Source organism: Chanodichthys erythropterus, chromosome 14 (genome assembly GCF_024489055.1).
Source record: "Chanodichthys erythropterus isolate Z2021 chromosome 14, ASM2448905v1, whole genome shotgun sequence".
NCBI classification, from domain to species: Eukaryota; Metazoa; Chordata; class Actinopteri; order Cypriniformes; family Xenocyprididae; genus Chanodichthys; species Chanodichthys erythropterus.
Genome location: NC_090234.1, coordinates 32117706 through 32143316, shown reverse-complemented (window position 1 = coordinate 32143316; position 25611 = coordinate 32117706). Strand labels below are relative to the sequence as shown.

The 25611-nt window shown below is 36.2% G+C and overlaps 1 protein-coding gene across 2 annotated transcripts in view; it reads right to left on the bottom strand.

Annotated features, from left to right (window-relative positions):
• Positions 1-6977: 6977 nt before the first annotated feature.
• vangl1 (VANGL planar cell polarity protein 1) overlaps positions 6978-25611 on the bottom strand; it is a 38341-nt gene continuing 19707 nt past the window's right edge. Inside the window, exons 4-10 of one of the 2 annotated variants that reach the window (XM_067409760.1) lie at positions 20099-20533; positions 19287-19462; positions 16853-16986; positions 15630-15665; positions 13578-13713; positions 12830-13064; positions 6978-9065 (exon numbers count right to left, since the gene is read on the bottom strand). In XM_067409760.1, coding sequence (XP_067265861.1) covers positions 8805-9065; positions 12830-13064; positions 13578-13713; positions 15630-15665; positions 16853-16986; positions 19287-19462; positions 20099-20533 — 1413 coding nt within the window. In that variant the 3' untranslated portion in view covers positions 6978-8804. The remainder of the gene's footprint in view (positions 9066-12829; positions 13065-13577; positions 13714-15629; positions 15666-16852; positions 16987-19286; positions 19463-20098; positions 20534-25611) is intronic. The other variant, XM_067409759.1, reaches the window with a different exon arrangement.

The following is a 25611-nucleotide window of genomic DNA, read 5'->3' as shown; positions in this document are numbered from 1 at the left end:
AAGTAGTTCATTGCAGGATAAATCTACAATAAAAGCAGTTATGTGTTCTTAATCATTTTAACGAATAATTCTCCGGCTGCTGAAAACGTGCGACTTACCCACAGCATGTCTCATTATCTCCGCTGTGCTGTGGGCGTCCTTATTTCACGTGCTAAATGCCATTACGCAGCAGACAGATGGCGCTGTCCCCATTTATGCATCAATTTAACACTTTCACACACAGTTACTCTTGCGCAACTTTGCCTAAAAGTTCTCTAAAGGTGACGGCAATTCTGAACCTTTACAGAACATTAGGGACAAAAACGTCCTCTTTTAGTAATGAAAGTGCTGCGATTTAATGTTTCTTATATGACTTTAGGGGGACATTCGAATTTGGTTAATTTTATGGTCACATAAGAACGTTACAAAGAGGATATTTGGGACATTAACAGAACGTTCCCACATGGTCCTCTGTTGGTCATTTAATAACGATCCCGATATGAGTTTAGGGGGACGTTCTGTTTTGGTTATTTTATGGTCGCGCGAGAACGTAACAAAGATGACATTTGGGAAGTAAACAGAACGTCCTACAGTCCCCTAAACATTCCCAGAACGTCCTGAACGTTCCCCAAACCTTAAAAGAACTCCACATCGTGACCGTCTGTGAACGTACTGGGAACGTTATTAGACAACGTCCTTAACACCAGAGGGGATGTTCTGATAATGTTCTGGGAGTGTAAAATTTCTGGCGGTGTAACCTGTCACCTAACGTTCCCACAACGTTCAGAGACGGTCACGATGTAGAGTTCTTTTAAAGTTTGGGGGACGTTATTTAGTGGACCTTCAGGGAACATTCAGGACGTTCTGGGGATGTTTAGGAGACTATTACTATATGACGTTCTGTTAACTTCCCAAATGTCCTCTTTGTCGCGCGACCATAAAATAAGTAGAACGTCCCCTAAACTCATATCGGGAACGTTATTGAATGACCAACAGAGGACCATTTGGGAACGTTCTTTTAATGTCCCAAATGTCCTCTTTGTAACGTTCTTTTTTGACCATAAAATAAACAAAATGGAACGTCCCCCTAAGAAACCTTAAACTGCAGCACTTTCATTTCCAAAAGAGGACGTTTTAGGAACATCCCGAATGTTCTGTAAAGGTTCAGAATCTTCGTCTCCTTATAGGAACCTTATAGGAAACGTTGCGCAAGGACACGAGAACAAGTAGGCTATATGCCTACTTAAGTGCAATTTTAAGTATCTGAGAAGTACATAAAAAGTTGAATGAAAGTACACTTTATTATTATTTTTTTTTTAGTTTAGTATATCATATAATAAGAAGTATATCAATAGCAATTAAAGTCATTATTAGTGGAGAACAGTGGTGTAGTCCTAAAAAAAGAAGTGGTGTACTATAGAATTAATTCATACTTTAATTCATATAATTTCCCTCAGCACTTGCTTGTAAAGGTTGTAAAACCGCTCACTTCTTTCCGTCATTTTTTTTAAACGAAACAAACCTATGCTGCATGCCTGTCTGCCTGAAACTGTTGCTTACTTTCATAATTTTAATGGTGAGAAAAATATTAAACTGTGACATATAACCGTCAGAAATTGCATCATGGTTTATATGATGTTTTATATTATTTAAGCATCTGTAAGCTTATCAGTTTGACAGAATTTTCTACTTCAATGTGCCATAAGAAGTCAAACATTTTTCTTTTTTATCATAGCATTTGTTATGAAAAGTAGCAGTCTGAAACAATAGCTACATGTCACAGTTGTAATATAAATCTATAGTGAAAATATATTCCCTCAATAGATTGTAAATTCTACAAGTTGACCACAATTAATAAAATAAAATTTGATAAATTCTAGTATGGGTGGGTCATGAATATAGTTTGAAAAGCTTTCTAATAAAAGTTGACGCAAAATGTTTTTTCCTCTTTTCATCAGTCGTTTGTTCATCAGTCTAGATCTTGTTTGACTTTCTCTATAGCCTTTCAAAGTGTTTAACTCTCAAAATAATTCAAATGGATAGCATTTTATCATCAGTGTCACAATAGGAATGGCTCGTGGAAATCTTATCACACTTTTGGAGCCTTATAAGATTCAGAGTAGGCCTATACGATTCACGCGCCACCCTATGCGCGCCACTGATGCATTAAAGGTGCCCTAGAATTAAAAATTGAATTTACCTTGGCAAAGTTGATTAACAAGAGTTCAGTACATGGAAAAGACATACAGTGAGTTTCAAACTCCATTGTTTCCTCCCTCTTATTCTAAGAACAGGTGAATCTCAACATAACACTGACTGTTACGTAACAGTGGGTGTACGCCCCCAATATTTGCATATGCCAGCCCATGTTCAAGCATTAGACAAGGGCAGAACGTATGGATGTGCACAGCAGAATCATCAGACTAGGTAAGCAAGCAAGGACAATAGCGAAAATGATGGAGCAATAAAAACTGACATCATCCATGATAACATGATATCATGATATTTTTAGTGATATTTGTAAATTGTCTTTCTAAATGTTTCGTTAGCATGTTGCTAATGTAGGCTACTGTTGGTTAAAGTTACCATCGTTTAGTACTGTATTCACGGAGACAAGAGCAGTCGCTATTTTCATTTTTAAACACTTGCAGTCTGTATAATTCATAAACACAACTTCATTCTTTATAAATCTCTCCAACAGTGTGAAATGTTAGCTTTAGCCACAGAGCACTATCAAACTCGTTCAGAATCAAATATAAACACCCAAATAAATACTATACTCACATGACCCGAAGCATGCATGCAGCATACATGACTAACATCTTGTAAAGATCCATTTGAGGGTTATATTAGCTGTGTGAACTTTGTAAATGCACTGTATTATAGAGTTGCAAGCTTGATGGGCAGGGAGCATGAGATTTAAAGGGCCAGCAGCCCCTGAATCAGTGCATAGTTAATGATGCCCCAAAATAGGCAGTTAAAAAAATTAATTAAAAAAAATCTATGGGGTATTTTGAGCTGAAACTTCACAGACACATTCAGGGGACACCTTAGACTTATATTACATCTTGTAAAAAAACGTTCAATGGCACCTTTAAATAAACCAGGCTTCAGTTTCGCTGATAATTGGTCTTTTCAGTTTGTAAGGGAACTTAGCGCTTAAAAGCTCCGAATGCATGATATATATTTAACTAAATAATATTCTTATTCGCTCACCACCATATTTCGTACGGCGTGTCCTCTGCAGTGAGAGAACTGCGCTCAATGCGCCTCTCAAACACACGGCTTTAATCTGAGTTCTCTCACTGCAGCGCGAACACGCACCGTCGAGCCTGCTTTTTTAGTCGATGATGGGCGGGAAAAGGTAGAATGATCGAAGTGCTAATGCACCAATTACAACAAAGAATAGCAAGTTTACACAACAGCATTGGACACACAGTTAAAGGGGAAGCTAACATGACAATAGATTATGGACTTTCGAAGCAAAAAAAAAAGTGGGTATACGCAAAAACTGATCCTTAGAAGTTGTAATACGCAAACAGCCCTGGGCAAAAAGTAAGTATACGGCATATGCGTGCGTATCGCCCGACTACACCACTGGTGGAGATAATATTTGTTGATGTCAATATTTAAACACAAAATGTTTAACGAGCAAGCTTACTTGGATAAACGCCCTTGTTGAAATTGTCATTAGGCTATATATATATATATATATATATAGGCTATATATTTTTACTGCGAGGTGAAAATGGGCTTCCACAGTTGTAAACTTATGAAAGATGTAAGATGAATTTAGATTTTATTCTATAACATCCACTCTCTGCACCATCCTCTCTGATGTCCACTGTTTCCCAACCCTGTCCATGGAGGCACACCAACACTGCACATTTTGCATGTCCCCTTTGTCTGTCGCACCCATTTCAGGTCTTGGAGTCACTAATGAGCTGATGAACTGAATCAGGTGTGTTTGATTAGAGAGACATGCAAAATGTGCAGTGTTGGTGTGCCTCCAGGAATAGGGTTGCTAACTTGGGAAACACTGGTCTAGTTCACTTGTTCATGGTAGCACAGCGACATCTAGTGTCACAAAGAACAGGGTACCCGCGGGGTCTTAAAAGCATTGAAAAAGTCTTAAATTTGATAATCTAAAATTAAGGCCTTAATAGCCTTGAATTTGGTATACAAAGTCTTGGATTTCGTTACAAAGGTCTTTTTTTTTTTTTTTAACTTTTCCTAGGATTAAGTTCATACCGTAACAAAATGAACTGTTACTAGTGTAGGCTAATTAAAAATTCATGCAGCGTAATGTTGAGTGCACCTCGCGCTCCACGTCATACTGAAACGAGTATCCGGTACGGATAAAGCACTTCTGCCGAGTACGAGTATTATACGAGTAATACGAGTCAATATCTGTGCTCGGATTGAATGAAAATCATCATTGGGTAGCTGATTGTGTCCGCGTTCTGTGATAGTCTAGTCCAGTGGTCTCAAACTGCCGGCCCGCGGGCCATTTACGGCCCGCAACTGATCTCAAAAATAAAACATAATCCGGCCCGTTAAATTATTATTATTATTATAATTATTATTCTCTAGTACGCGTCACATACGCGGCCACGCCGGCATTCTCCTCCTTTCCAATGCGCTTTCGCTCCCGTGGCGTCTGTCGTTGCTATGCAACCTGGAGCCGCGCTCTCAACCGCGTTGCTTCTATTATGAGCGCGCTTGCCTAAATTACAGTAAAAGCACTCGACTTTAAGTCACGAGCGTCGTTTTAAATCACCGAAACGCGTCCGATGCTACTATGTCAAGAAACAGAAGAGTGTACAAATATATTCAAGGGTTGTATTTCTTCTGTACAGTGTTGTTCAGTGCAAGATTTTAATTTTATTTAAGCTAGCATGAAGTAAAGGAAAACAGCCTACTTCCACTAAATGTTAAAAACTAATAACAATGAGAGATTTTTATTTTTTGGCAAAATAAAGTTGATATATATAGCTTCAGTTTTTTTGTTTATTTCTGACCCCTCCCTGGCATCTATGAGTATTGCTGGTTTTGTTCCTAAATCTTTATTCCATGCACCTTGTTGGATGTGAGAAGTTGCACCAGACTATTGCAATTAATAGTATTATATTAGTATATTAGTAGTATTACATCAATTACATTAGTAGTATTACATCAATTACATCATAGTATTAGCCTATACAATTATATTACACTCTGTAACAATGAGAGAGACACTGCTGTTTACATTTAGTAGGCCTATGGTAAATAAAATATTTATAGTATAGGTATAAAAATATATGCCGAATTAATTATTTTCTAGGGTTCAAAATTTATACAGATTTGACATTTTCCCCTCATACTTCTGTCAGAATGGGTACGAAGTTGGCATTGAATTTCATTTAAAATGGTATTAAAAAGGTCTTAAAAAGCCTTGAATTTCATTTGGAGGATCCTGGGGGTACCCTGAAGAAACATCACAATATTATTATTATTGTTCCAAAGGTCTAGTTCAGTGTTTCTCAACCAGGGGTCCGTGGACCCCTAGTGGTCCTTGACATAAAGCCAGGGGGTCCTTATAAAATATCTGAATATGAATTTTTGTATATATTGACATTTGACATGTTCCCATAAAAAAAGTTAATATATGTATAATATAACTGACTATATGACTAAATATACGACAAATCAACTAACGTAGTAGTAAATTATAGTCTATTACATTTGGTCGTCACAAAGTCATTAATGATACCAATGAGTCAATTTTATTCTGGGGTCCTTGAAGATGGTTCCAAATATGATGGGGGTCCATTACTCAAAAAAGGTTGAGAATCACTGGTCTAATTGTTCAGTTCCTTAAAGGGAAGTTCACACACAAAAAATGTAAAATTCTGTCATAATTTACACACCCTCATGTCGATCCAAACCTGTAAAACGTCGTCACACAAATGAAGATATATATATGCATTTTTTAATGAAACGAAATCTGAGAAATTTCTGTCCCTCCATTGACAGTCAAGCAACCACCACTTTGATGCTTCAAAAAGTTCATAAAGAGATCATAATACTAATCCGTTTGAATTAAGCGGTTTAGTCCAAATTTTCTAAAAAGACATTATTTAATTTAGGCTTTTATTCATATAATTAAAAAGACAATTTTCATCTTTGGTGAACTAACCCTTTAAAGTGAACATAAAAGACCTGACTTGAAAACTCTGGATTCGGCATTCACACTTGTGTCCATTGTGGGGACATGATGAAGAAACAAGTGGCAAAAAAATCTACTCCAAGTGAATTTGAGTTTTTGTCTGCTGTCTCTAAATGATTTTCATACATACCCACAACTTTTGTATTTACTGATGAAAGCAAACTTCTAGCTCAGTTTAACAAATATAGGTTACCTGGGAACATTTATGAGTAACTGGACTGCTGAAAAAGGTCAAATCAACAATGTCTATATGAATGCTAAAACACATTTCACTTGACAGGATGTTAACAATAGATCCTTAGACAGCTTGTTAAAATTATAGCATTGCGGTTGACTAGATAATATGTAGCTATTCACAACAAAGATGGCTCTGGTTTAAACGGTAGGATCAACATTATATTTAGGACAGGGACTAAAAAACAAACTAAAAAGAAATATGCTTAGCCTAAATTGTTCATTGACATAACAATGACAATCAGCATGTGACAAATGAAAGAGCTGCTTAACTATTCATCAGAATCAGATTATTAATTTGCCCTCTTGCTCCTTTATGTCTCACAGTGCACTTCAGACAAATCTAGACAATCCATTTTAATGCAATTCAACTATCCAAAAAGATTTTATATTTTTATATCCACAGTGGAAATTATGGTGATTACAGTAATAAAACATTTGCACATGCAGAGGTGTACACAAAAATGATTGTAAACTACATACACTAATAAATAAATATATACATATGGTACAGTTTTAATACATGAAATATTCCATATTTATATTTACATACAGATATATAGGTTACGACTCTAAAGACGACAACAAATTCCAGTTTGAAAGTGACTAGGAATCTACCACAAATCATAACATTTTCTTGATGAACATATTATGTAAGAAATACCCAACATGTTTGTCCAACATGAAGTATTATACAGTTAGGAACTTGGCACAAAATGTCCTGATTTTGATTTGATTTAAGTCTTAGGCCAGAAAACAGTGCCACTATCCATAACACCAAAGATCAAAACACAGAAATGTATATTTGAAAGGGGAAACCTTGTTTATTTTAAAAAATTTGCCCAAAGAATTTTTTTCTGGCTCCTCCAAAGGATTTGATTTACATTGACACAATGAAACAAAGCATTGACTGTTCGCGACTCTTTGAACATTTCAAAACTTTTGAGCTTTGCAACAAATTTGACTCGCTGTGAAACGGATCAGAATCGTTAATATTTTTTACATTAAACTTTCAGTTGAAAAACCTCTTGTGCTTGTACAACCAGGATCTTCAGTAAAATAAATTGGTGATAATTCCCCTTTAGAAATGTAACACTGATGAGTAAAATTTGAAACAAACTTATTTGTGACTCATAATGGGTTATGGCATAGATCGTTGTGCTTAAAGGGATAGTTCGCCCAAATATAAAAATTTTGTCATCATAGTAGGCAAAATAAATACTATTGTAGTCAATGAAGGGTGAGATCTGTTTGGTTACTGACATACTTCCAAATATCTTCCTTTGTGTTCAGCAGAACAAATAAACTCATACAGTTTTGGAACAACTTGAGGGTGAGTAAATGATGACAGAATTTTCATTTTTGGGTGAACTATCCCTTTAACTAATTTCTTACAAACTGAATGGGGTGGGTTTGTATGATTAGATAGGACAGAACTGATAATACACAATGAGAAAATATATGATGTAGAAATAATATATAACAATTGTCCTGTATCATTAAATACAAAATAAATCATTATCCTTATTGGAAAACATCACTAGAGCAGTATAAAAAAAGGCATGACAGGTTTATTTTTTGTTTTTGCTACATTAGCAAAGGAATTTCAAGCTTGGACAAAAACACGATCAAGAGCAAGGTTTATAAACGTGTTAGGCAGCATTAATGGGCACACGGACGATAAAAAATAAATTAAATGTAAAAATACCTTATTCACAATTTAATTACCACACAAAAAAGAGGCAAACTAAAATCACAATTTATTCATCACACAGGAAAAGGCTGTTTTCTTCTTGCAATATATTACCCCTTTTTCCAAACATATAAGAATGGTAAAAATCAAGCAATCCAACAGGCTGAAAATGATCATGTATGTTTGGCTATCATGCCACTATAATGACACTGACAATTCCTACTCCCTAACTGATGTTTCCGGCCTTACCACAATCTCATTGAAGTCCAATATGATGCTCATTTATGTTACAGTCAATTGAAAAAACATACATGCCTCACAAACATAGATATGATAATATCTACTTGCAAAAAGCAGAACTTCATCCGTGATGCCTCAGTCCGATGCTTATCACAGTACGTAATTAGCATTTGCTCTTTGCAAAAAGTAACATACATAGCAGCACAAACACACAATCACACCAGTCAACACTAGGTAATCGGATACATACAATACAGGTATACAATTTTTTTTCTTTTCTTTTTTTTCCTCTTCTGTGCTTGGCAGTAACAAATATTGTATCAAAATACATCCATTATGTAAAATGCCATTTATAAACTGTGAAAAAGTGAAAAAGAATTTCAAACAAAATAGTACTAGTCCAAAATTTACAAGCGTAGAAAACCATATGGACAAAAGCAACTGAATCCATCAGACGGAGGTCTCAGACTGTAGCTGTAGTACAAACTTGTGAGATTTGGGGTGGACGTACTCCTCACTGAGTTTGAGGTGAGGGATAGCTTTGCTGGTGACCACTAAGCTGAAGTCAGACGATTTGAGCTGGAACTCAGAGCCGTGATGGAGGGGACTGGTGACAGACGCTTCGCTGACCAGCGTCCACTGCCGGGTCTGCCAGCACTCTCTCCCGTACTGCAGCGTGGGCCCAGCCATCAGGTAGCTCTCGAGAAATGCCTAACAGGGAACAACAGCATCGTATCTGTTCAGTCATATCTGCTAGTATTGTATAGTGAGCTGATTAGAATTTGTGAGTAATATTTTTAAAATTGATTCGACACCTGTCCAGTAAAAAAAAAAAATTGAGCAAATAATTCAATACTGAGACAGAGAGATTTATAGTAATATGGAGTGCAGACAGATCAGTTTAATTGAGAAAGAAATGACCAATCACAATTCAGCATGCAAATGTAATATGACATCATCGCTAATGTACACACAGCAACTATGGTAAATAGCGGTTGACGTTTCAGACATTTACTTGAGAAATTCTGAGTGAAAATCGAAAAAACAGAAAAAAAAATTACATATACATATATATATATATATATATATATATATATATATATATATATATATATATATATATATATTATACACTGCCCTCCAAAAGTTTGGAAACACCCTAGAAAAGTGGGGTTTTGGACAATATTGGCATGAATCCTTTTTAATTTGTGATAATTTTGCACTGATAAAGGACAACACAAACTATGAAAACATATTTTATTACATAAACAGTTTATACATAGAATAAACTTAAATTTTCGATTCATCAAAATATCCACCATTAGCAGCTATCTGATCTAAACTGGGTTCTAATTGGTTCATTGTATTCTAAACTTAATTGGCAATCAAGCTGTTTAAGCTATTAAGCTGTGCTGACCCAAAAATCTTTTACAAACCTGGGCCAAGTTTAAACCAGTAACCAGGCATCACAGCTGACAAAGGGGCATGTCTGACTTTGACATTTATATATTGCCATTATTATGTAATCAAAATGAAAATTATTATTGCTGGTCTTCAATGATAATGTCAAGTTACTTTAATGTATTCGCACCAAAAAATGATAACGATTTATGCTAATATTGTCCGAAACCACACTTTGCCAGGGGTGTTTCCAAACTTTTTGGAGGGCAGTGTATATATATATATATACACACTTAAGTTCTCATTTCAGAGTTGTTTGAGTAAATGATTCATTATAGACCGTGTGGACAGATCAGTTGTTGTCATGATTCATTATAATGAATCTGTTCAAATGAGTCATTAGGTCGCGAATCGGACATTAGCGGAAGTTGATGCGTTGCGTGCGAATCGCGACTGTTATTAGAATATCGCAAAAGATTTGTCAATACAGAAAACAATTCACCACTTGATAGGATTTTCTTTTTGTTTACTGAAAGTGTGATTTACGTCAGCTGCACGTGCAGGGCGCCTGTCAGAGAAGATGAGGTGACGTTCTTTTGAGCACTATTCACACCCAGCGGTTATTCAGAAAACATTCTCCGAATGCACCTCCTGAAACATGGATTCGGTCTTATGAACTTTTAGCATTGTGTCAGTTGATTTAGATTATTATGTGTGAGGTAGAGAGAGTGCAAAGACGGTGCTTACTTTGAAGACTGAGAGAGGCTCCAGGTTCAAAGGTCAATACAGAATGGATTCATCTGCGTTATTTTTTCTCAGATTAATTAATTGAAATTAACGCATTATTTTGACAGCCCTAATATATATATAATTCAGAAAATCTATGTAAAATTAAAAAAAAAAAAAAAAAAATCAAAAAAATTTTCTAAAAAAGTTGTTACACACACTAAATTATTTAATTGAGATTTTTTTGTGTTGAAAACAAACATGCACATATAACAACACAGGGCTAGTAAAAGTTCACAAATTGCTAAATATACAGTAGCTTGTGATTTTTTGTTAAAATGAGTGTTGTTCTGAAGATAAACAGCCAACAGCTCAGTTATTTGCATACTACTGCTCTCATGAAATATAATTGAATTTTATTCTAAATGTTATTCCTAATTAGAGGCTTCTGAAAATATTTAGTTTATATGTGAGGTTAAGCATGTTGACCAGGGACGTGCACAGACATTTTGGGGGGCAGGGGCTCAAGTGGAAAAAAGGGCACTTCTCATAATTATTTATTTAAAAAATAACGAACCCTTAAATATATTAAGACAACTTTGACTTCACTTACACTCATCCAATTGTTTTATACTCCACAGATTTCTACAAAATAATCAGTTCACACAGAGACCATGGTCTTCTTTAGTATTCACTCGGTTTATCACAAGAGAAATCAACAACTATTTTCAAGTAGCTATATATATTTAGAATAAATGACTGCACCAAGGAGAGGGACATAGTTTCACTAATAATTTATTTTGCACAAATCAATAAATCGTTTTAATTTTTTGGTGTTATTGGAATACTTCTTTCATGAAGTGGACAATTTTAAGATTTTACAATTTTAAGGTCCATTTTTGCTGCCATGTCTTTCACTCTAATGGAAAGAAAACTTAACCCTAACCCTACACATTTAGATGGAGTTTGTTTTAAGCCTACTACCCTCCGTCTGTTTGCATCTGTAGATTTCTTCTAAATTAACCAAAATAAGCTAATCTGCATATTTAAACACATCAAAAAAAAAAAATTCCTGAACTGTTAATACATTATATGTTATAACAAATGCCTGCAGAGGGCGCCAAAAGCCTGCTGATTTTTGTTGTTAGACAGCACAGCACGATCAAATCCACGATCAAAGCCAACCATGATTAAAAAAATATATATTTTTAGTTAAATAATAATATTCGCCCACTTCTTTGTGATAGAAATGCTACAGCCACTGTAATTTCTTCAACAAGAATATGTGGACATCAAACATGCAAAGACAGAGCGAGAGTTTTTTTTTTTATTGATGTATTATCCTGTGTAAGCTTAGATTTAAGAATAGCATTATGTAGCTGATGCTGTATTATGATTTTTAAATAGTTTTAATACACCATGCATCCTTACAAAACTGTCTAATAATGTGGTTCATGGATGTGCGTCCATGGAGTGCTCCTCTTTTTAGTATTGACAGCCCAACCTATCGGTCAAGTGTTTACCATGGTTCAAAACGCAATGCATAGCACAATACAATAATTTAAATTATAATATGACATATATTTCATTAGTATCAAATCAGGCAGATGTGTTGATTGTGGTCAATCTATTAATGCAGCGTTAAATGTATAAACAGCCCTTAAATAGACAAAACTTTCAGGTTTGTGAACATAGGCTAGCCTACCTGAAAGAAATGCACGGGATGAATCCATCTAGGGCTTTTTTCTTTTTCGCTTCTTATCGCCAGACAGCAGTTGGATTTTCGCGGAAATAGTTTGTCACAAGTTTTCAGCCAGCAGCAAACTCGAGGTGGGGTGGGGTGGGGTGGGGTGTGGCGCGCGTGAGTGCGTGCGGGGAATGGCGTGTCGCGGAGTGAGGGCATCTGAACTCGACAAAGCCGACCTGATATAGTATTTTTTTATTTGTTTTATACAGTAAATATATTTGTTTGACAGGGGAAGCTGTGCGCAAACAGGAATATATATTCATTTATTTAAAAAAAAAAAAAAAAACACCCCAGAAAAAAGGGCACTTTCTCCCCAGGAAGAAAAAGGGCAGGTGCTCAAGCCCCTTTTTTGTCTATGTGTGCACGTGCCTGATGTTGACGTTATAAATTATGAAGTCATGCCCATTTACAGAAGTGAATGACTTAAAATCAATAAAGCCCTCTCGCTTTTATAGATTGTGTGCAAGTGCTCCTGTTACAGTTGCTTGAATCATATATTTGAAGACATTTTTTGGTGGTGTCAAATAGGAGAAGTCTAGATTCATGTCACACACACACTGTTTCTCACTCTTGTGTCAGAAAGCATGTCTGTGTGTCTCACCTTTGGGGTCATGTTGTTTGTAATGCAGAACGCCAGGTGGGCCTGAATGCTGTCCATGCTGTGGCAGTGCTGCTGGCGGGTGGTGCGCAGGTATTTCTGCAGTGCTCGAGCCATGGAGGGGAAGATGGCCTGCGCTGCCTCACGTGGATCCATCTCATCTCCCGGCGGCTTCTTTTTCTCCTCCTCCTGCAGCCGTCTAACATGTGTGAATGCCTCCTCTACGGCCACCACCAGCCTAGAAAACATTGCATATTAAGTTGCAGTAGTTTCAATAAAACCACTCTATTTTAAATGTTTAAATAATATATGTGATATCTACTGTATATCACAATGTAAAGGGATAGTTCACGCAAAAATGAAAATTCTGTCATCATTTACTTACTCTCAAGTTGTTCCAAACCTGTGTAAATTTATTTGTTCTGCTGAACACAAAGGAAGATATTTGGCAGAATGTTTGTAACCAAGCAAATCTCGCCCCCCATTTGACATTTGAAAAAAACACTACGGCAGTCAATGGTCGAGAGGCGAGATCTGTGAAAGGGCGGGATCTGTTTGGTTACAAACATTCTTTCAAATATGTGTTCAGCAGAACAAAGAAATGTATACAGGTTTGGAACAACTTGAGGGGGAGTAAATGATGACAGCACTTTTATTTTTGCGTGAACTATCCCTTTAACATATTTATGTTCTGGTATCACTTTCATACTTGTTGTTCCACAAACTCTTGTCACTCAATTGATTCTCTTACCGTGCTTTGCGCTTTCGGACTCTTCTATCATGCTCAGCTTCCTCGTAGTACAGCTCATTGTGGCTGGTGTCTCTCTGTCGGGCTGCAGCTGCTATTTTAGCCCGAGACTGAGCGGTTGCAGCATCGCTACCAGCACCTGGAAAGACAAAGATCAGCATTATCAGAGAGAACAGATGCAAGCAGAATTCAATATACTATAACACTACTAAAAACCATCTTGACATCTTGTGTTCAATATCACAAGAAAAACAATTATCTTTCACAAACTGACCCATTGCCAAGTCTGTCAAGCTTTTATACATTATTACCAAAAGATCTACTGCGGGTGTCATGCAAATTCCTATCAAACTTGGACCACAAGGCAATTGTAATGCCTGATCAAAAATACATGCCACATCATCCTGTGGCAGATCATCATATAAATGTGTAATTTAACTGCCATAATAATTAAAAAGCACTTTCATGAGGATAATATAGTATGTGTTTAAAATAGTCTGAATATTATAACACAATATTGATGAATGAAACAAAAACCAAGATGCCAGCAATGCTTTAGGTTTATTCAATTCACCAATCTAATCACTAATTAATTAATTAATTAATTTTTTACATCCAGTCATCATTCAGTTTGTTTCCCATCAGGCTAAGACAGGTCATATACACTACCATAAAAAAACTTTGGGGTCAGTATGAAATTAAGAAATACTTTTATTCAGCAAGGACACATTAAATAGATCAAAATTGACAGTCAAGACATTTATAATGTTACGAAATATTTCAGTTTTAAATAAACACTGTTCTTTCAATTCATTGAAGAATAAAACATATCATGGTTTACACAAAACGATTAAACAACACAACTGTTTATAAAAAAATAATAATACGTTTCTTGAGCAGCATATCAGAATGATCAATTCAATCAATTACATTTCAAAACATATTAAAATAGAAAATTATTTTAAATTGAAATAATATTAAACAAAATTACGTTTTTTTTTTTGTTTTTTTTTACTGTTTCTATTCAAAAACATCTTAAAAAACGACCCCAAACTTTTGAACGGTATTGTATATGTACTGCAAAATGCCCATTGGCAGTCAAGTATATCATTATGTGGAATCATATTAGCTGAGTGTGCATAGTAATGTGGTGAACAGAATAATTTATGCATATTTATCCATATTCAGGTCACAGATATGATTAATAATGCATGACAAGGGCAGCATGACTCTCCTCTGTAGCAAAGCAGGTCTGTGATCTGTACTATAACTCTCTGAATCACCTCCAGAAATCACATATACTAAATCTGCTCGAGTTGATTTTTGTGAATAACATGACAAAGACAAAAAAAAAAAAAAAAAAAGTACATACAAACACATAACACCAAGGAGGACCATTATAAGAAATAAGATACTAAAATAATTTTACCCACAGACAAAAACAAGTTAAGTGTATTCAGAAGGCTTTCAAACCTGGAAAAAAGGAGATGTGGATTTTTTTTCCGGGGGAGAATCTTTTTCTTAGTGATGCATTATTAATACTCTGACAATCCGTGCAAAGCACAAAAAGAGCTACGCACTGCTGTTTTTTCATATACGTGCACACTCGCACTCATCATACGCACACATTCCTGGCCTGGTTGGATAGCCACAGGCATGAAGGAAGGCTTGAGTGCTTAAGGGGGTATCTTGATCCCAAGTATGCATCTCTGGATCGTGGTGTGTGTATTTCTTGTGCTGACAGCACATCATAAATGTCAAATAGAGAGACTGAAAGAGGGAGAGAAACTGGGTGTGTTTGAGATCTAGGGTAATTATTTACATTTTTTTTATTTTTCATATTTTTACAGCATAGTAAGTGCAGAAATGAGTGTCTTCATGGCATGTAGAAGGATTTCTCGATGCATTTCGCAATCGTTTTTGGATGAGTCTGTGACCTTGTGCTCGGTGTACAATGACTGCATGCACAAGCAAATAACCAAGACATGTGGAGCACGTGACAATTCGTTGTCTCTGTGAAAGGATTTTTGAATGCATTACACAGTCCAAACTTACAATCGAAAAGATAGCTTTTCAGTTTGGCTTTAAACTCTGCAGAAAGAAAAACAATCACAGAAGATTTATTAGATGTTGGTGGTGACTGAGTAACATGGCCAAGTTGCTGCATTAGAAGTGTGCATGAGTGTTTTTTTTTTTTTTTAATAAGTTCAAGAAAATATTATTGCTCAGAGGTTGCTCTTTCACAGCTCAGCGGACAAGAGTTAATGTAACCAATTGTAGGATGTGACCCCTTTAACTGTGGTCTGTCCCAACTTAGTATCAACTTTGTCTCAGATGTTTCTATTAATATTTCTCATGAGGGATACAAATAGATACAAATTAGACAATTGTTGATATAAGCAGTGAAGAGCAAGGTGGGTCATATACAAAAATAATTTTCTTAAAATATTAAAAATATTCACTGTAAAAAAAAATATTCAAAATATATTTTAGATATAATGCTCTGTTATATGTATAAGTAATTCAGTAACTACATTAGGTAATATGAAATAACAATGAACAATACTTCTACAGCATTTATTAATCTTAGTTCATGTTAATTTCTACATTTACTAAAACGTTGTGTCTGTTAACAAGTTAATGCACTATGAACTAATATGAACATTTTAACTAACATTAACAAAGCATAATAAATACTGTAAAAATCTACTGCTCATTGTTAGTTCATTAGTTAATACATTAATGTTAATAAATGAGACCTTATTATAAGGTTTACCAGTAATTCTTATACATATTGATATAAAAAGGCAAGAAAGGTTAATGTAATATGTATTATGAATGTAATATGAATGTATTATGATCCAATGCATGCTTTTAAAATGACTTTTTAAATAAAATGCATTAATCAAAAGTTATTAGCACTGAGGTTTACCTATTATGGCTTTACATTTAATGTGGATAGCATTGCTTAGATAATTCGATGTTGGAAGAAAATGAGAATGTTTCATATTGAAATAACAGACTTTTGATTTGCTCTTTGTTTTTTCTAAAACACTAAAGGAGTCATGTTGCATTACTAGAGTCTTTTACTCCAAACAATAATCTGTGAAGCAGGAGACATAGTCTCTTATTGCTATCTAGGAGAAACTTTTGATAATTGTGTATCTCAAATTTCATTACTAAGCATTTCAAAATGAATCATTCAGAATTTCTTGGTCAAGAGAACAATAAACAATAAGTCAGAAAACGGACAGTGATTTTACACAGATTAAACTCACCATCCACATTATAGACTTTCAGCCCAGCCAGATGTTTAGCTGCCCTGGACTTAGCAGCCGTCAGTAGGGCAGGGTTGTGAACTGAGAAATCCTTATAATAGTGTTCAAGAATTACCAGGGCTGCCCGCTGAATGCTAGAGAGAGAGAGAGAGAGAGAGAGACAGTTGATCGGTCTGAACATTGTAAAAAATCTTGTCATCTTCACTGGTAATAGGGATTTGGGTGTCTCTTAAAACACAGGAACAGACAATTCCATCATATATTTCATTAAACAGACGTCATATACTAATAGATTTCACTCTGCTTTGTGTGTGTGTGCTGCCACTTGACTCTGCAGTAGCGCTGGATCAAAAATGTCCAATGAAACAATGAGAGCAAGAACAAAGGAAAGCGTTGGGCAGGAGAGCGGAAGGGAGAGAGGAAGTAACGCAGGGCAAAGTAGGGAGTGTCTGTAATGGGGTGATTAATGGACCTTTTTCCCTCGGCCCAACCTCAACTCATTATTAATGCATTAAACAGTGCACACACAATTTTGTGTATATAGACAAGCACATATAATATCTAGGACTGTAGTCAACCAAAGAAATGCTTAGTCGACCAAAGTCCTGTCCTGCGCAACGATCAGTCGACTAAAAAAAAAAAAAAAAAGACGCAATGTCTTTTTTGATTGAACATTTATTAAACAATTATCATAGAGCATTTATAAAACAACAACGAAAAACATCAATAATACATAAAACTATAATAATAATACAATTATTTGAAAATTAGGTTATTTTTTAAACTGCAAAGTGAGGAGTTCTGTCCTAGGTCTATAGTGACAATCGTGCACCTGACCACACCACACGCTACAAAAAAATATAACTGCTAAAACTGCCAAATAATGAAAAATCCTAAACAAAAGCTCTCGATTATACAGGTTGTATATATTCTTCTTTACTTTCAAAACTCTGGGTTAACTTTTGTCCAACCGATCTAGCCGTTTTAAAACAAACACAAACAAACCCAAAATAGACTTAAAAAACACTAATAATAATAGGCTGTATAGTAGGAAGGCCTATAGATTTATTTTCGTTTTGTTCCATTATATAGGCTATTTTCAAACGCGTCAAGTGTACAAATAAATTGAGTCAAAATCTATTGAGTCAGCATAATAAAGCCGTAAAGGCTACTTACAGATCTGCAGGCCTAGTCCACCTTTTTTATGTTGTGGGCCAAAAACACTAACATGTCCACATTCTTGGGTAAAAGACAGCTCCTCGACTTGTTAACAATAAATCCTGCTTTGGAAAATATGCGCTCTGCAGGAGTGGAGGTTGCAGGGATGTAGCGTTCTAACTGAATGAATACAGCAAAACTACCTATATTCCTTACTGAGCGCGAAGCAGCAGTGCAGCCAGCCACAGGAGCGGTTCCCGAGTGTTCATGTGGTGCGCTAAACTGTGGCGCCGTTATAAAATAGCCTAAATTAAAGCATTTAAAGTTTGGTATAAAACATAGGCTAATTATATTTAGAATACAGTTATATATAACTGCTAATAAAGGAACAAATATCAAGGAGTAAATCAATGAAAATTTCTTTATTGGTAAAAAAAAAAAAAAAAAAAATTTGCAACTGGTCGACCAATGAGAATGTCAGTCGACCAAAACGGCATGTCGACTAAATGACTAAAGATGACAGCCCTAATAATATCTAAGTAATAAAGCAGCTCAGCCATAAAATCAATGCAATTACAGAGGCAAAAGATTATTATTTTTTTTTTTTACATGTTAATATACAGTTAGTTTGCAGATTTGATGCATAGTTCTTGGAAGAAAAAAACATTTTCACTGCAAAAGGTTCCTTAGATTTGCTTAATTGCTTCTAGGTTCTTGGACACATGTACATAGATGGTTTTCTTTGCCTTTTAACTAAAGACCATGTAACAGACAGCGGTCCTAACCCAAATGGCACCCTAAACCCTCACGGTCTTGCTCTGAGTCCGCACTTTCGATACGTAATGCCGCTTTAACTGCAGGGTAGAAGTCCTCTGCATAGCTCGCAGACTTGCGGGCTCAGCTGAAGTGCGCATCGAGGGCTCGCGAGCACCCTTCTGAAAGCTAAAATGACGAATGGGACACTCTACAGTCTTGTGGACTTAACGGACATGCACACAGTCCACAGGACCAAAAGTGCACATGAAGTGTGCCATTTGGGAAAGGGCTAGCATATTGTAGTTCAGGGGTGCCCAATCCTGTTCCTACCTATCTGCTCAGTTCAGAACCAACCCTGATCCAACACACCTGTCTGTAATTATCAAGAGTTTCTGAAGATCTTAATTAGCTGGTTCAGTTGTGTTAGATCAGGGTTGGAGCTGAAGGTAGGTAGGTAGATCTTGGGCACCTCTATTGTAGTTGATTTATTCAATGTTTGGTCATCATAATCAGCTGGCACCTGAGTTGTCCTAGGTTGTAGTGGTGAGTCTCTCCATCAGTGGAGCGGACGACACAGAGAGAAAAGCAGGGCTGAAGATGCCGGATCTCCAGCAGAACCACTGCCAGGTAATGGATGAACAGCAGAGCATCCACCAATGACACTGCAAACTGCACTATGCCTTGGTAGTTCTCTTCCTGTCAAGCACAGAGAGTAAAGCAATAAATCAAGGGGGTCAAAATGACCTGCACTGAATTTGATGAATTTACTGAATTTATCCTATTTTATCTATATTTTCTGTGTAAATAAATAGCTAAATGATTTGATTATACACAACTGCTTAAATGCTTCAAAATAATTCATTTGTTCACTTCTACATATACAATAAAAATACAGATCATTTTTTCCCTGAACCTATAAATAAATATAGACCAATAAATATTTAAACACTGCTGAGGCTCACATACAATATTTATGAGGAACATGCAATTTCAAACAATTACATGATTTTAGTGAACAAACATTCTAAAATATTCCCATTGAACCCTATTGATGATGATAATATTAAGTATCATTAGAAAAATCATTAGCCTAAATGTAAGTTACAATTGAAGTGTGTAATTTCAGCACCAATAGCATCATCAAATGGAATTGCAAAAACAATGATCCACGGTCACAGGTTTACATATGTATTTTTGGTTTTGAACGTGGCTCATCCAATCAAGATATTATAGCTGAAACTAACCATTTTATTAAAAAAGACTTTACACAAGCACAATTCCACAGATCTCAACATGTTTCTCTTCATGGTTCCCACACACATTTGCCCATACCTGTGAGTCCAAGATGCGCACTCCAAAGAACAGCCAATAGGAGAGAAGCAGGAGGAGTGTGAGCAACCCCAGCAGGGCGCGGAACACCGCTATCCGGGGCAGGGAGGCTCGCGTTGGTCGCACAAACAGCGCCCAGCCAGCCAGCAGTAGAATGAGGAGCTTGAAAGCCAGTGAGAGAAACAGGCCCTCGCAGGCAGTACCACAAGCCTGCAGGCGCTCTTGCCACAGCACCTGGGGTAGCACCAGGAAGGACAGGGGGGTGACTAGGACCAGCAGGCCGAGGAGGAGGGTGAGGGCCAAAGGAAGGAAGCGTATACAGTTCAGTTTCTCTACTGGTCCTTCCGTCTCCTTCCCGAAGCCAGCCAAATCCTCTTGAGACAAGCTGTGGTCTGATGTTCCAGTGACCGCTGTGGTGGTCTCGCCCCAGTTGTCATCCTATCAAGAGGTGGGAGAGGAACAGCAATGTATCAAGCACATAAAAAATTCAACATACTCCTAAAAGCCCCATTATGTCAGAGACCCAGCACTCAAACCCAGCACTCAGGATCGATAATACAGAAAAATACAGATTTACAGCTTTTGATTTGCTCCCCTTCCCCCTCCCTGTTGGTAAGGTGGCAAATCTGCTTCACAGCTAATTCAGAAAGACAGTACGGAAGTACCTAGGTCTCCCACATCAGCATATATTAATGACAAATACCCAAAACTCACATACATCTGCATATAAATGAGCTTGAGAAATGAGAGACACACTAACAACAAATGAGTACTTTCTCAGCAGGACGTCTGAGCTAATGCCACTAGAATGTGAAGTGCAGTGCAGATTAGAATTCCATTAAAGATTGTTCTGCACTAAGGACAGTAATTCATCTGCAAGTATTTATATATTTATTTATATATTTGTTTGCTTATTTATGCATCTATTTGTATGAATAGAGGCTGTATTTTGTATGGTAATGTAGTTTAGCCAATTTAATTTGAATTGAGAAAGTTTTCACTTCATGTAAATGACAGCAATAATATTATCATAATAATAACAGACATAAAATACAGCCACATGCAGCAATTATTGACCCAACTATTGACTATTTACTGAGCTCAACACAGTGTTTGCAGAAAAATGCTAATGCAACTTTGCAATATGACCGAGTCTAACCTTGCAAAACCTGGTATTTTTGGACTCCAGCCAAAAAAAAACAAACAGATTCTTAGAGAAATAAAGAATAAGACAACTAATGAACAGGGAGTATGCAGTATGCACATTTGCGACAAAAGAAAAATGGAGGGATAACTGGTAAGTGAGAAGAATAGTGACAAGTAAAAAGTGAGTTGTTTATGCCTGATTGTGTTTTAAGAGTAAAAGAAAAGAAAATAAAATAAATTTCCGTTCCGTTCTACACAGTTTAGAGCTTGCGGCAACCCTTGTGCAAAAATAACTTTACGGGTGATCATCAGAAGTGAGGAAACGGCAGATGGAAAAGGTTAAAGAAGCATATTGTGTTGTAAAAGGTTGTGGAAACATAAACACAGATGCACATAGGCTTTTTTATTTAAAAAAATGGAGCCCACTGGATGAGGTCTCAGGGTCAACATCCAAATGAGTTTTGGGGGAAGTTGTGGCCTAATGGTTAGAGAGTCGTACTTGTAACTTGAAGGTCGCAAGTTAGAGTCTCAGTACTGGCAGGAAAGTGAATGAACAGCGCTCTCTTCCACTCTCACCCACAACTGAGGTGGCTTGAGCAAGGCACTTAACCCCCAATTGCTCCCCGGGCGCCACAGCAAAAAATGACTACCTACTGCTCGAGGTGTGTGTTCATGGTGTGTGTGTGTGTGTGTGCACTTGGATGGGTGAAATGCAGAGCACAAACTCAAAGTATGGGACACCATACTTGGCTACATGTCATATCACAAAATTATATTAAGTTAAAATTAAAATGATCTAGCACCAGAGTCAACTACTGCTGTAAAATACAGCTGTAAAACACATTTACACTTAAATTTGTGAGCACTTAAGTATTAACATAGCATCTGTAAAGCTGTTTTACTTTACAATTTTCCACCTCCCGTCTGATCCCTAAAATTAAATTGTTTATGCTACTGTAACTTTACATTTTTCAAAAACAACATTTGAAATGACTGGCTCTCCACTTGTAAAATAAAATATTAAACAAAAAAATAAAAACAATGACTACTACTGGTTTGCATCCTTAAATAGTTGTCTCTTTGCAAAGGTTCACACAATAACCCGGGCTGAACTGAGCTATACAAATTATTACAGTTCCCCTATTATGCTTTTTTTAAGATTCCTAGCCAGAACGTAAAAAAAAATCTGTTAAATTTACGGTAAAATAACGTATTTCATTAACTGATATAATGTTAATTTACCAACCTAATGAAGTACTACTATCTGTTTTGTACCTTTATAATACACTGACAGTCACCAAACACAGTGGTGATAAGAGTCACATGATGAATCAAAGTTCATCACAAGCTGAGAAGGACAACACTTACATATAGAAGGTGCACACAGTGTCATTCACACACACACTAAATACCATCATGGTAACATGCATGAAATTGTAAAAATGTTTAACAACATTATATGTAACATAAAACCCTAATGTACATAACTGATTAGAAAAAAATGAGAAAAACTAAGAAGAAACAGAGTTATTTTAACGAAAATATATCAAATGTGAAGTGTCACGCAGGGAATTGTGGGAATGTCAATTTACGTTTTTTCACTGTAAATTTTACAACGAATTGTTATTTTTCACTTTCGAAAACTTAACGGTATTTTACCGTAAAATTACATTAAATGTACTGTTAGATCTATTACAGTTATTCACCGTATATAGTACGGAAACTTTCTGTAAACCAATTGACAGTTTTTCACCGCAGCATTTTTACTGTTAAAATCACGGTCATTTTTTACAGTGGTCTGTTTGGTCTACTGCTTACAGCACGTGTCAGAAACAAAACACCCATTACATATATGAATTTCAGCTCCAAAGGCTAACAGTAACGATTGCAACATTTTTTTCCTTATCAATTCCAAATATACTTGTGCTAGAACTTAAAGGGTTTGTTCACCCAAAAATGAAAAATTCTGTTATTAATTACTCACCCTCATGTCGTTCTACACCCATAAGACCTTTGTTCATCTTCGGAACACAAATTAAGATATTTTTGATCAAATCTGATGGCTCAGTGAGGCCTGCATTACCAGCAATAACGATCCCTGTTTCAATGCCCAGAAATCTACTAAAGTCATATTTAAACAGTTCATGTGACTACAGTGGTTCAACATTAATATTATAAAGTGACGAGAATACTTTTTGTGCACCAAAAATAACAAAATAGCAATTTATTCCACAATATCTAGTGATGTGCGATTTCAAAACACTGCTTCATGAAGCTACAAGCTTTACAAATCTTTTGTTTCGAATCAGTGGTCACAAAAATCTTTTTTTAAAATAAGGTCTTTGTTAATTGAAAAAGTCTTACAAGTTAATTCTTTGTGAACAGAGGGCAGGCTATTGTACAGGACTGTGGTCTGATCTGTTCCATTTTGCCTACAGTCCACATTGCTGAATGTGCTTCCCCCACTGAGAGAGACAAAAGAAGCACACAACACAGCTAACAGTGTGTGTGTGTGTGTGTGTGTGTGCGTATGTGCGCATGTGTTCTGTTTGACTCGTGTACAGCTCATTTCCCTGTCACAGAGCCACAATCTGAACTGTACCACAGAAAGAAAAGCAGGAAGAGAGGGAGTGGTAAACAAGTGTGAGAAACTCCTGCACCTCTCTCCTCTCCACCCTCCATCCTTTTCCTCTCATTTTTTTCCAAAATAAACCTGCATAGGCATTTTGCTCAGATTTACAACTCCAAATCAAAAGGAACATGAAGGAGACAGGCACTATTATAGAATCACAGACACTATGAGTACAATGATTTGAAATTATATGCAGTAGTACTTAAGCAAGTCTCAGATACTGCATTTTTCTTGATTCTAAAATAAACTGTATTGAACCCGGGACATTGTAGTTGACTTTGAAAGGGCCTTTGACAGGTAAGATTTATGTATGTCATTATGACCCTGGGCTAGTAACTATGAGAGGCAAGATGAATCAAAATCAAGCAGTCTTTTGATTCAAGCACAAGTGAATCTGGGGTGAAGGGGGAGGGACTAAAATAGACATCTGTCATCGGTGATGAGACTTTTAAAAAAGGCCAATAGAGTGCTGCAGAGATAAAGTATTTTCGTAGGCCACAGCCCAGAAACGAGTTAGTATTTTAGCACTTCTGGTTCCATCGGCCTGAAGTCAATGGGTTTTTTGAATGGGTTTTTGACTAAAAGCCTGAAATAAGGTCTGTGGATAGCACATTTTCCCGTTTTGTTCTATAAAATACATCATACCCCCTTGTGATTTTTATAAAGCTTTTACTTGTCTAAGTCTAAAAGACAGGTAAAGCTCACAGGAAAACTCATCTACTCGCTATTCCACTTTTATAGCTTCATTGTGTTTAGATTCAGCTTGAAAACTATTCAATCTCAAATTTTCCGGGAACATGTTTTCAAAAATAAAGAATGAAAGAGTTGTTGGAAGCTTATTGGTGGTGATGTCTGGTTGTGCTTAACTTTTTACTTCTGGCAATTGTATTTAGACTTTAAAAATCATATTGGGTTTTTGTTGAGGGAACCCTGGTGATTCTAACTTCTGGGTTGGTCAACAAAAATATGTCATCACTGCAGGAGTCAAAATTGACTTAATAATTAATTTAATTTTTGAAGCATTGAAAAGGCTTGAAGACCAAAACAAAGGTTGAAGCAATGGATACATCTATGAGGTCTTTTATTATTCATCAAATCAAATTACAGAGCCAGAGCTATCCTTTTATAAATAAAAATGACACTAGCAAGAACGACACAATCAAACAAGGGCACAACAAGCAAACATAAACATGACCCTTTCTTAGTGCGCTAGTTATGACTTACATGCTTGCTATTCCAAGTCATTCTGTTCACTAACGTCTAAAGTTTCCTCACTGGAGACAACATTCCAGAGGCCCAGGCTGAATGACAGGAAGACGAAAGAAGATCAGAGCCAACATGATGAAATTACACAGGGAAGAATAGATCTGACAGCCGTTCACGGGCATGGCATTAACCTGTTAGCAGTGCCAGGGGCTTTCCTCGGTTTACTAGGATATTTTTATCAAATTAACTGGTGAATATTTGCTCCTTTATATATCAAATATCTGCCGTTGTGATTTAAATTATCTATGAAAAGATTAAACCAACCTGATGTTCAACGATTCTGAAATGGTGCTATTGGCATATGAAGATCTGGCAGATGCATGTTTGTTTCCATACACACAACAGTTCAAAATTTGTGGTTGGTAAGATTTTTATTTATTTATTTTAAAAGAAGTCTCTTATGCTCACCAAGGCTGCATTTATTTGATAAAAAATACAATTAAAACAGTAATATTGTGAAATATTTGTACAA